Source organism: Convolutriloba macropyga, chromosome 5 (genome assembly GCF_964194025.1).
Source record: "Convolutriloba macropyga chromosome 5, txConMacr16.3, whole genome shotgun sequence".
Classification (NCBI taxonomy): Eukaryota; Metazoa; Xenacoelomorpha; order Acoela; family Convolutidae; genus Convolutriloba; species Convolutriloba macropyga.
In genome coordinates, this window is record NC_134472.1 from 59435444 (window position 1) to 59449014 (window position 13571).

The 13571-nt window shown below is 33.9% G+C and overlaps 1 protein-coding gene across 2 annotated transcripts in view; it reads left to right on the top strand.

Moving 5' to 3' along the window:
• The window catches only part of LOC142340132 (trypsin-1-like), a 36266-nt gene that overhangs the window by 13854 nt on the left and 8841 nt on the right, over positions 1-13571 (top strand). For both annotated transcript variants that reach the window (XM_075390596.1, XM_075390597.1), the window contains 3 exons: positions 3509-3599; positions 6941-7101; positions 10969-11081. In XM_075390596.1, the coding sequence (XP_075246711.1) occupies positions 3509-3599; positions 6941-7101; positions 10969-11081 (365 nt within the window). The remainder of the gene's footprint in view (positions 1-3508; positions 3600-6940; positions 7102-10968; positions 11082-13571) is intronic.

The window sequence follows — 13571 nt, forward strand, 5'->3', positions numbered from 1 at the left end:
TTTCTATCAACACAATCTTTGATATGGGCCTTTTGTACCTCAGGTTCTTCAGACGTTGACTGGAAATAACATTTCTGGGGTCCTTCGCTAGTTTAAACCAACATTTTTTAAAAAATTGCTTAATTTATGTTTGATCTATTATAATTTTTGTTTGCAATAGAAACGGTAACGCAATATTGTAGAACAATTGCAGTTTTTTTATAGCCGGTAACGATAGCATCGCCAATTTTAATCTCATCGTTGATTTTTGCCATGAAGAATGATTTGGATTGTATTTTGGGTCTAACCTTTTTAAATTCTTTTTTTCCTCACAATTAGAGGCAAGTCTGTTTTCAATCAAAAATTCAATTCATACAAGGACCCATATTTGTTCAATTAATTTCCAATGGATAAATATTGTGTTTTTTGAGTACAGCTAATGATTTTTATGGATCCGACAAAGCATTTTTATAATATTTTTATAGATTCCTGAGCTTTACCAGCAATGAATGTTCTTTTGTGTGGTCTCATGACTAAGTTTATTTGATCAAATGACTAAATTGGTCATGAGAAAAATATTAAAGAAACTGAATACTTTCAGTTGATACATAAAAAGTTTCCGGTTAACATAACTCGTTGGTACCCGTTCTTCTCATTTTAGGTATTGTAATTTTTTGTCACATTAGCTATTTCAGTACAATTTGGAATGTTTTATGTTTTAATGGAAAGGCAGCAAGAGCAAGACCAGTTGTGGTCCAGTTGTGGAATTTTACAGTTCAAAAATTTTTTGGATCAGTGGCACGCTGTGTATTTTCAAAAAAACGTTGCTTTTTGTTTCTTTTTATGTTACAGATCAAAATAAGTTCAAATCAAAATTCAACTGATGAACAGTCAAATTGACGTGCAAATGATTAACAATGAACACGCATCACAATGAGCACGCATGCAACATAAAGCATATATTTTTTGCTTCAATAACTTTTGCCCAATACTGTTTTAGAAATATTGAATTCTGCCTCTAATCATTGTTAATTTGTAGTAGTTTGATTTAGTCTCACTAACAATTCCAATTGTGGTACTAACAAAAATTGAAAACAATAAAATTAATTTTTTAAACAATTTTCTATTAGAAGCCTCTCCGTTTTATGCCTTAGGGCTTTAAAAAGTTCGTTTTCAAAATATAATGTTTTTTGAGATTTGCCATTTTCAATCTGATTATTGCCATTTTTTTAGCGTAGTCTCAACAAAGATAGTGGTTGTAATCAAGTCTAAGTTTCAAGTGACCTATAATGTATTCTTCATTGCTTTTAAAAATTAACTTTTGTTTTTGGCGCAGTTCGGTGTGAAGGTCAGATATGTGGTGGTTGGCTGCTCTAACATAAACCTTATCAAAGAATCTTTCCAAAAGAATTGTTGACTCTGGAACGTCGCATTCTGTATAGTATTTTGAAAATTGTTTAATCAAAATAATTAAACTTTAAATTAAATCATCCTGAAACTTTTTTGTACTCTATGAAGCGTTTGCGTTGATTTATCTGTCATTTGGTGGTTATTCATTGAGCTCAAGTTAACTATAGCGCACTCTCTGATGCTCTTTATAAATCAATAGCAGTGAGGAAATTTCAGGAAAAAAGTTGTCATATTTTGGTTTTATCACCGGGTCGAGAAATTTTCCAAAAATTATGTAAGAAATGTGCTGTAATGCGCTTATTTTTCACAATATTCAGCGCAAAAAACCTTACATAATAATGCGCCGAAATTTACTGAAATGCGCTGAAACTTTGTAGGAATTGCGATGAAAATTTTTCAATCGTTTTAAGTTTCCTTTGTTTTTTCATTATAAAGACTAGTGTGATTGAGTTTGCACTTTTGACCTTGAGTCAATTCATGAGTCTTCTGACTATGCTTCTTTTTTTAAAACTTAGATTTTTGTCTACTTATCCGTTGGTCGGATAATTGAGTGCGTCATGTAGGTAGATCTCTTAATCTTACCAGCAATGAATGTTCTTTTGTGTGGTCTCATGACTAAGTTTATTTGATCAAATGACTAAACTGGTCATGAGAAAACTATTAAAGAAACCGAATGCTTTCAGTTGATACATAAAAAGTTTCCGGTAAACATAACTCGGTAAGTACCCGTTCTTCTCATTTTAGGTATTGTAAATTTTTGTCATATTAGCTATGTCAGTACAATTTGGAATGTGTTATGTTTTAATGGAGAAGCAGCAAGAGCAAGACCAAATGTGGTCCAGTTGTGGAATTTTACAGTTCAAGAATTTTTTGGATCAATGGCACGCTGTATATTTTCAAAAAAACTTTTGCTTTTTGTTTCTTGTTATGTTACAGATCAAAATATGTTGAAATCAAAATTCAACTGATGAACAGTCAAATTGACGTGCAAATGATAAACAATGAACACGCATCACAATGAGCGCGCACGCAACATTAAGCATATATTTTTTGCTTCAATAACGTTTGCTCAAAACTGTTTTAGAAATCTTGAATTCTGCCTCTAATCATTGTTAAATTGTAGTATTTTGATTTTGTCTCACTAACATTTCCAATTGTGATACTAACAAAAACTGAAAACAATAAAAAGTTAATTTTTTAAACCATTTTCTATTAGAAGCCTCTCGGTTTTATGCCTTAGGGCTTTAAAAAGTTCGTTTTCAAAATATAATGTTTTTTGAGATTTGCCATTTTCAATCTGATTTCTGCCATTTTTTTTAGCGTAGTCTCAACAAAGATAGTGGTTGTAATCAAGTCTAAGTTTCAAGTGACCTATAATGTATTCTTCATTGCTTTTAAAAATTAACTTTTGTTTTTGGCGCAGTTCGGTGTGAAGGTCAGATATGTGGTGGTTGGCTGCTCTAACATAAACCTTATCAAAGAATCTTTCCAAAAGAATTGTTGACTCTGGAACGTCGCATTCTGTATAGTATTTTGAAAATTGTTTAATCAAAATAATTAAACTTTAAATTAAATCATCCTGAAACTTTTTTGTACTCTATGAAGCGTTTGCGTTGATTTATCTGTCATTTGGTGGTTATTCATTGAGCTCAAGTTAACTATAGCGCACTCTCTGATGCTCTTTATAAATCAATAGCAGTGAGGAAATTTCAGGAAAAAAGTTGTCATATTTTGGTTTTATCACCGGGTCGAGAAATTTTCCAAAAATTATGTAAGAAATGTGCTGTAATGCGCTTATTTTTCAAAATATTCAGCGCAAAAAACCTTACATAATAATGCGCTGAAATGTGCTGAAATGCGCTGAAACTTTGTAAGAATTGCGATGAAAATTTTTCAATCGTTTTAAGTTTCCTTTGTTTTTTCATTATAAAGACTAGTGTGATTGAGTTTGCACTTTTGACCTTGAGTCAATTCATGAGTCTTCCAGCTATGCTTCTTTTTTTAAAACTTAGATTTTTTGTCTACTAATCCGTTGGTCGGATAATTGAGTAATTCATGTAGGTAGATCTCTAAATCTTCAATTTAAATAATGTTCTAAATTTCCGCGAATTGTGTTAAGGTCGAGTAGTGGTAGAGACAGGAAAATTTGAACAGAGTACATCATCCAAACCGAAGAAAGCAGAATCAACGAACTTCATCCTTCATGAAAAGTAAGTCCTGCCAGTAGTACAAACTATGTCTTAGCGATAATCTTGTGAGAGTAGCAGATTAGTTTTATTCGTATGCGAACGAGGTTATAAAGTTTCACACCCAATATCAACTTTAGTGAGAGACGAGGTCTTCTTGAACGAGCTAAAAACACCCACTACCTAACTTTTTTATAACGTGGCCCCAAATACATCAAAAAAACATCCTTGGGTTAGAAATTTGAAAAAAGTTGAAAACATTCAGGTTCTTACGCCCTTAAAGTATTTAAATTGATATATCAATTTAAATACTTTAAGGGCGTAAGAACCTGAATGTTTTCAACTTGTTTCAAACGCTTTTGAAATATCTCACAATGAAGACAAGATGTTGAGAACTAGACCATCGTGCGATTTGAGCTGCTTTGCCGTGGGTTCGTGATAACAGTTACGTATATGCAAACCACAATAAAGGATAAAATTAATATGGCATCTTCCTTTTATGAAATGTCCCCAAATCGTTTTCCGCGCCAATTTTGCGAGTTTTTTTGTATTTTTTTAAAATAAATGTGAGATGGTTTCGAATGAATATCAGAAAAAAGTAATGATTACGAAACTAAATTCGATTCTATTTTGGTATTGGTGCTATCATCATCTTATCGATCTATCAATCAGATTTCAAAAATTAAATTCTCCCAGCCACTGCAACTTGATTATAACATCCACTGACCTCCAACTGATGAACTCGATTTTCCCAGGGCTATATATGATTCTCATGAAAATAACGAAAATCAGGTCCGGGATTCGGAACTATGATCTATTCACATTTCAATCAATTAAAAAATTTTTTAGCTAGTTTAATTTTTTCTGTATAGTTTTGCATAGATAAGTACTATGCACTCGAGCCAATTTTTGAGTGTTTTCGGGTCGAAATTTCATTTAAACTGCAAATTTTGGAGTTCTTTTGACGCATGTTATCAACCAGGGCATTGGCATCCAGAGCACCGAGTGGCGGACATAAATTAAAATGGCAGAATGCTGAATCTTGTACTGCATGAATGATGTGGTTTGTGACGACATGTTGCGCAGAGACGAAGGAGAACAAAATCAACACAGATGGTACCCTAGTCAACCTAAGGGTAACGGATCTCTTTGTGCATATGCGAGCAACTAGCAGTTTTCAAACTAGGAGCTTAGTGAGTCCTAAAAATTAAACATTGTTTAAAGACATCAGTAATGCTTTTCGAAAAAATTTTTCTTCAAATGAGAGTAGTACGAAGAACAGAGTGATTCCATCTAAATTATGGACTGTGCTTGATAAACTTAAGTTGGATGGTAAAGTGAAACATCTTGAAGCTAATCAATGAACGATTCTGGGATCACTTACATGCAATAATGAGTGGAACCGAAGCATGTGCCCACAAAACTGACTAGGCCACGAAAAATTGGGCAGTCTAAAAGGAATAAAGGTCACTCGGAAAAAATTTTTCACCAAGCACGGCGTGAACAATACCACAACTGAACAAGCACCTACTGTGAAGGTTTACAACGCTAATGTAAAATTAATATCAGGATCATAGTTAATGTTCCGCAAAGCCAGAATCTGTCATTAATATCAGGATCATAACTAATCTTCCGCAGAGCCAGAAACATAGAAGGTCATAACTTATTGACATAGCAGTAGAGTTCGTTGGGTAAGTTTTTCCTTTGTTTTCTGAACATTTATTGAAATAAGATTTAATTTCTTGATATTCATTGAAAACCGTGGCATCTTCCCTCCTTTTACACAAGCACGGTGTGATCAAACCCCAACCAAATAATTCACTGATACAAAGCTCAGGTGAAAGTTTCTAAAGTTCAGATGCTGTTAACTCCACGATCACAGCGAATGTTCTTCAAAGCCAGGAAAATACCTCTACTTCATCAAGACAATGTCACAGAGATGCTGTAATCTGGAACAGATGGTCAAACAGGTTTTTCTACAGCCTGCTCAGTGAGGATTAGCCACGGATGCGTAACCATTGGTGTGGCACAGAAAGAAGACGGAGATGTTGAGTGTAATTGGGAGTACATATCAATGGCAAACTCATGCACGAAGACTACGCAATACCCGAAACTCATGCACGAAGACTAATACCGCAATACCCGGGCAAGAAGGCGATATTCCATGATCTTCATGGGGCATGTTATTTTTGCGAAACCGACGCATCAGACAGTTAATTTCAATTTGATTTTGACGAAGAGCCCATGGACAGAATCACAGTTAACATATCTCAAAGTCTATTCAAAATGTGCCGACTAACTCAAAGACCGAAGAACACTTCTTCAGTTTTCCAGAATTTCGTCGAATCAATCTTAAAAAGTCATCTGTTGTTGTAATATTTCCAGTTGACGTATTGGTTTTTGAAGCTAACAAAGAGCAATTCAACAAAAGAAAATTTTTTCCAAGAGTCGACTACCTGAGAAAAATTTTGCTAATAATTAGAAAAAAAACCTAACTTAAAACATGCCAATACATTTAGTTTTTTGGGATACTCATTTTCTAAGGACGGATATCACCAGATCTCAAACACTTTGAAAAATTTAAATGTGCTATGTTACCAACTAACAACAAGCAATTCGAATCATTTTTTGGTTTAGAAAATTTCTACGAAAGAATGATTCCTGTTTTTGCAACTAAATGCCCGCTCAATAATGGCCGCTCAATACCATGAGAAATGCCAATTTCTCTTGGAAAAATGCAACAAAAAGCCTGTGAAAGCATAAAACGTGAAAAACGTGCTAACCCCCTCTGTACAACATTACAGTTTGCAAAAAGAGATCACAGTTACTACTGACGCCTCGGAAAAAGCAGTTAATGGGTTTCGCTTGCAAAAAGGACAACCAGTGCAAGTTTATCCAACACAAAAACAACTTTAGTTTCTCTTTATTATTTATTTTGGTATTCCCCAGAGATTTTTGATAACGAAACGATGTTCTTTTTCACATTGTGTAAGTTCTGTAATATAAACTTATAATCTAAAGTTTAAGATATAACTATTATTAAAATAATAAAGGTAATCATTTATTAATTAGCATAAATCAACTGGGAACGGAGGAGTCTATTTTGCTACCGCTCTAATGTTAGCATAGAAAAGTGCAAATATAGTGTAATTTTAATCTTTACACATCTCTTTTCCTCTGTATATAGGTGTAGAATAGGATTTATATCATAATAACTTCTATATGGAGGTGGATTGAGGGCGAAACTCGGCCTAGGAATAGAGTTAACTGACAATATTAAACGCACTTAAAGCTGCAGGCCTAAATAAAATTTTAGTATTTTTCTGTAATAGGGATGCCAAATTTTATTTCACAATTACTTTTAGATTCAACATGAGCAGTTGCGAAAATGGCTATGACATTGCCCTGATAAAACTGAGAAATCCGTGGCATAAGGATATTCCTCCCCAGTCACTGGATTATCCAAATATTCTTCACTTGTGTCAACCGAAGGAGAAAAGCGGCAACGACAGATATCAAGTTTATGGTACATCATTTAGTATAAATCTCATTAGACAGTTTGTGAATAGCATCTTGTGGTACGCAATTTTAATGCAATATTGTCAGAGAATGTGACTCCGTTAGTTTTGTAGGTATCGTGTTGACTGTGCAATGCCCTACAAAAATCAAAGCCTTAAAATTTTTTTTCTTACAAGTGGGTTCGGGGCATGCTCTACTGACAATGAAGCCAAGTCTGGGTATATCATATAATATCAGTATGTTCTCCGCGCTTATTCAAGCTATGTTGGTTCATTTCAAATTGAAGTCGGCAATTGCTACCTTTCATCACAGAATCATTATTAGCGCTTTAGAGAACACTGAAACAGAACTTTTTAAATTTTCCTTACCTATGCTAGAGAGAAAACTGGTTCCTTCGTTTCACTTTTTAGAAAAACCTGTGTACTGCTGGGTTTTAATTGTGCGTTTTGGTGACAGATATCTGAAAATCAATAACAGCTACCCCAAAAATTAAAGAAAAATTGAAATTTGGAGAAATTTGATAGGATACTCAAATAAGCAATCAAGAAATTTATAAAACAAAACAAGCTCATTAATGTGCGTTCGCACATGATGTTCCGACCCGAGCTCATCTACACTTTTGACTGAATTGTCAACCAAATGAAGGCATAATAAAAATAGATGTTTGAGTTTAAAAAAAAACGTTTAAAAACCTAACTACTTATTGAATTACAAAATGTCATGCCTCATTACAGCGCTGACGAGATCTTTCATCGAAAAAACCACGAAAAAACAAACAACAAAATAAGTAAAAACAAAAATTTCACGGCAAAAACTAAGTATCTAAATTTGAACGCACCTAGTAAGAACGCCAAAATGCAATCGTATAGAACCTCAACTGCACAAATTTACTTGTCCAAACTATACAGCAGATAGAAATTTTCTCTAATGAGATTAAGTAACAAAATCGACAAAAGGAAATGATAAAGCGAAATTGAAAAACCAATCAACTTTTTTAAATTCAAATAATTTCTAAAGTCTTAAAAATCATTGGCTTTCAACGAAATAATTCTTAATAAATTTACTAAACATTAATTATGAAAACAATAGGAGCTGTTGTTGGTTAGATAAAGTCATATGTCAGTTTAAGTCATAGACATTTGCATTTTTCGAATGCCAAAAACTAAATTAGACCGCTCAATGACAAGAATAAGCTACAAGTTGACGGAAAAAAACAACAAAAACTGAAAAGTTAAAAAATCATTGAAAATGTATAATATCATAAACTTTGAGACTATTCGCTTTAAAATGACTTCCTCGAGTAACATCAATCAATGAATACTCAATTACAAGCCTTTGAAACCTGTCAGTTTTTTATGCCTACCTAATCATTAAAAAAAGATAGGCAAAAGCCGCTAATTCAAGAAAAAAATTGAGCCAGAAAAGTGTCAAAGCCATTAAAAAATAACTTTTTGGTAATGGCTTTTCTATGAACCACTTATTTTGAACAACATGAGATTCTTTTTTTTCAAAATCATTTCAAAATATCATTAAATACAAACGAATAAATTAAAACCATGAAATATCTGGGAAAACCGTTAGTATCAACGCTATTAAACTCAATTGCTTTCAGTGAAAGGCAATGAAAGCGCTCGATGGGAGCATAAGAGTTATGCATCGATGGGACGACAAAAATATTTGTCCCTGACAAGTCATCGATTTGATAAGACGTTAAAATAATTCATTGACTAAGAAACTAACAACAACAAATACAGGCAAAAACCCAAAAATTCATTAGGAAAAAACGAGAATAAAGTGTCGAAGCCATTTAAACCATAAGCTTTTTTTTGAAAACTTTATCTCTTATCCATTGAAAATCTTTTATAAGCCAGTTGGAACTAACACTAATATGATAATGTGATGAGATTTCAGAAGAACCACAAACAAAAAAGGAGTTTCGGTAATTACAGAGGCGTTCGTACAGTTCACGAAGTTTACGATTGGTAAACGTTCAAAAAATTTTTTAACGTTCTGAACTGCCATTAAATTCAATTGCTTTCACCAGAACTCAACAAAGAAGCTCAATTATGACTTGATAGAGAAACAAAAATGTTTTCCTTGCATTGGTAATCAAAAAGATATCACAATAAGTCTTATGAATATGGAACAAAAACAAATACACAAATACAGAAACCAATAATTTGTTAGAAAAAGCAAGAAGAGAGTCTCGCAGCCATTTAAACCACATCCTGTTATCTTAAAATGTTATATATGCTCCGTTTAACCTCTTCTCAAAACCAATGGGAGCTATAGATATTAGGATAATGTGAGAAGGTTTCAACAGGAGCAAAAAATACAAAATTATCCAAAAATTAATTTTTTTTTGAAATCTTGGGGCATCGAAGCCATGAAACCAGGAGTTTGAAAAAACCGTTGACACACAAATTTAGCCTACTGTAGAAAAAAGGACGGGGTTCTAGTCATTACTGAGAATTTCTTACATATCATGAAAAAAGTTTAAATTTTTGAAAAGTTTTTTGAAAGTTTTAACAGACAATAAGTTCAATAGCTTTCAACAGAAGTCAATAAAAACACCCAGTTATGACTAGATAGAAGGTCAAAGATGTTTGTTAAGCATGGGTAATCAAAAAGATATCACAATAAGTCTTATGACTATGAAAACAACAACAAATACAGGCAAAACCAAAAAATCACTATAAAAGTGAGAGAAGAAAGTGTCGAAGCCATTTAAACCATTTGTTTTTTCCTGAAAACTTTATCTATGATCCATTGAACGTCTTATCTAAACCAGCGGGAACTATCCAAATTAGATTATTGTGATGAAATTTCAAAAGGATTCAAAAATACAGAAAAATCCAAAAATTTAAAATTGTTTTTTGAAATCTTGTGGCATCGAAGTCAAAGAACCAATAAATAGAAGATAAACATATTGATTTTGGTTGCAGTAGAAAGGAAGGGGATCCTGTCAGTAATGAGACTGACTTACAGTTTACAAAAATAAGTTTATGATCGGTTAATATTTAAAAAAGAATTCGAAAAATTTTATATAAAGTCTTAACAGCCATTAGCTGTCAAAGCAATCAAAGCACTGAATAGCTTCACTAATGCTCATTACAAAATGCCATTTATAGTCAACGGTTCTATGCCATAGGGCACCAAAAATTCAGTAAATCCTCAAAAAGAAAATCAAAACTTATTAAAAATTACAAAATCTCAGAGTAGAGGCCATAAAAAACATGTGCGATTCCTTGAAAACGTGTTCTTTGTTCATTAGGCGTCAATCTACTGTAAATCAGGTTTATCAATAACCAAACATCGATATGAAAAGTGACCAGTCTCTAGGTGACCTAAAATATGAAGTTTTCTAAAAAAAAACAGCTCTCAATTGGATTTCGATTTTTTTTTATAGTAAACTTTCCTATGAGACCAGAACTAGTCTTTTTATCACTATTTGTGTATGAGAAATACAAAAATGATCCTTTTGTGGCGTGAAATGTAATTTTGAATGAAAAATGTTTGAAGAAAAGATCATAATTTGAAGAAAAGTTACACTAAAAGTGAACGAAATCATACCAAATATGACGTGTTTGCTCAAAACTTCAATCCTCGATAAGTCCTCGAAAAATACGAAATTAATAAAATCTTTTTAATTTCAAAATCTAGGCTGGACGAGCTTTTTAATGTTACCACTCACATTTCTCTACGATGAATATATCGATGGGCCAGAATTGACTGAACAAAGAAACCCATTTGAGTATATAGTTCCTTCCCCAAGTGGGGTCGGAACAAAAAATATTTCTAACATAGTGAGAAGGAAGGCAAAATATATTAGCTAGATCACTGAATGATATAATGAGGTCGCAATGTGTTTCAGGCATTGGATCAACCAGTGGTGGTACTGAACACAAATACGACAAGTTTGTAAGAACTGCTGAGCTAGAAGAGGACACAACCGCAGAGAAAAATTGTGGACAAATGGCATTCGATGTTAGTCCCACTTAGAAAAAAATATATGATTGTGTGTAAACTGCATTGATAACCCAACATAGTTATAGAAGTTGAGAACCATATAGCAGCACTGCCACTAATCTAGTGCTCTGCTCAACTCTCCTATAGTTATTTTATGTAACTCCGCCACTGCCGGTTCCAAGCCCGGAATGAAAAAGGAGGAGAGTAAAAACAGATCATACTGGAAAATCTCAAAAAGTCGGGTTTTAACTGGACTATGAGACTTTTCCGACACCACAGCTATATTTTGTTCAAAAAATGCTTCTGATCAGACCGTAGTGCGACTCAAGCGTTTCCCAGACCATATATTTTGGATCGCACCACGCCACCGGTGTGCGACCCAAATGGTCGGATCAGAGGGGTCTATGGTTGCGTATCTAAAACTGGGCCAAATTGGTTTCAATTGTTATTATATAAACAGATTGTAATAACAAAATACTAATCAAGGGTTAGATGGTAAGAAAATGAACTTTTGATATGTACAAGAGTTAAAATTGCCAATGTTCAGCCATTCAAACGAAAAAGCTGGCCATGACTCGAATAAGCTTGTATTGACGCCAACTGCAGCGAAGTAGTTCGACAAAGGGTGTTTATTTTTCGACGCTGCGAGACTATGGAGTTTTGGCTAGAATCAAAAGTGAAAAGATTCCGAACTAGGCGACTGTGATCAGATAGGCGACATGGTAGAATTATAAACTGTGTGGTCCCCAAAAATTGGCCATGAACAAATGCTGAGAAAAGATGCAGCCCTGATTCGAAAAAGATTTTTTTAAAAAATCTAAATTGGAATTTTCAAAAAAAATTGATAGTGTAACCAGTAAATTTATAACCAAATTTAAACACAACAGTAATTGTTTACTTTCATTAAAATTTTCATCAAAGTAAATTGTGTGAAATATTATCGAATTGTTCAAAATTGTAAAATTTAAAACAAACTTGATCCGAGACAAAGGAAAAAACACTCGACTATCACGCAGACACACGTACAAAACAATCCAGATGGTGCAAAATTTCGCGACAATGACATGACAATTGTTGGAGCTGAGCTTAAGGAATAACAAGCTTGCGTAGTTGGGGAAAATAGAAACAAAACACTTTCTCTTGTCCTAGTCATTTAATAGTTATAGTTATAGTTCTAGTTCTAGTTACAGTTTGTCACGTGAGAAAAAAGAGAAAAAGGGGGAAATAACAAAAGCAACACAGAGAACTCAACGTAGTAGCCGCAGAAAACGGCTGAAAGTATAACTCAAAAAAATATTGCAAAAACAAATTGTTTTGAGCAGTAAATAACGTGTTACTGTTTCTTGAACTAGAAATATTCCTGAGCAGTAAATTGTTACTGTGTCTTGTATTCAAAATATTATTCTTGAGCAGTAAATTCTATTACTGTGTCTTGCATCAACGAATTATTGGAGCTGAAATTCAACCGTTACAACCCCAACTTCTGGTATCCTCAACTTGTGAGTACAAACAGCAAAAGCCAACTTAAGTTTAAATTTAAATATTTTTGCACAAACAGGTCTTAGACATATATCTTTGTCTTCGATTTATTTTTTCTATCGGATTGAACTGGTATACATAAAGAGATCCCGTATTGTGTGATCTGTAGCAATCCAGTTCAAATTGATAATTGAAAAAACTAAGATTAGCCAATAGTTACGAACTGAATAGTTTATGCAACGGTAAGTACAGCAGAGCGGATATACAGTTACAAAAGCAAACTGCATCAGCGAAGTATCCAGACAGATTTTGTAACCACTCAGAACGAACTGGGCGGTGTAAAACTTTCTTTGTGAAACACAAGGAGAGCAGCCGTTACATTTGGTCCGCCGACCCGGACAGTGGAATAAACTGCTGTCTAACCCAACAGTCAAAGTGACGAAGTAATCGACGAACGAGAACAAAACTCAACGAGTAATTCAACAACGCAAAGCCAATTAGGCAAAGCGAATAGGAACGTTGAAAAGCAAACTCAATTAAAGCAAACAAACAAAGGAGCTGTAGAGATTCAAGCTGCAGTCCCGAAGTACACAAGAAGTGACTCCGTCACAGAGTCAAAACGTTTTGGATCGACAGATCAACAACTTGCGAAACAACTGGATTGAGAAACAGGAAGAAGGTTTTCAGCTCATTGAGAATCGAGATCGACCAAGCAAGCTCAAGACTCTTTATCAGCAGATACTGCAATTGGACGACAGCATTCAAAAACTCGTGAATAAGAAAGCTGTGACTCTCCGAGACCCAGATATTTCTTTAAAACGCAAACTTGAGAAAGAAAAATACTTTCAATATTTGAACGCAGAGTGGTTACCGTATATCCACGGAGAGACAAACATGTCAAGCCAGCAAAGCCAGTCAACTCTTCATGCCAATGAAGAGCAACCGCCTGCGAATATTGTGCATCAGTTAGAACAAAACATTGGAATTCCAGAGTTTAACCAAAACCATGGTAACACAAGCAATGCAACG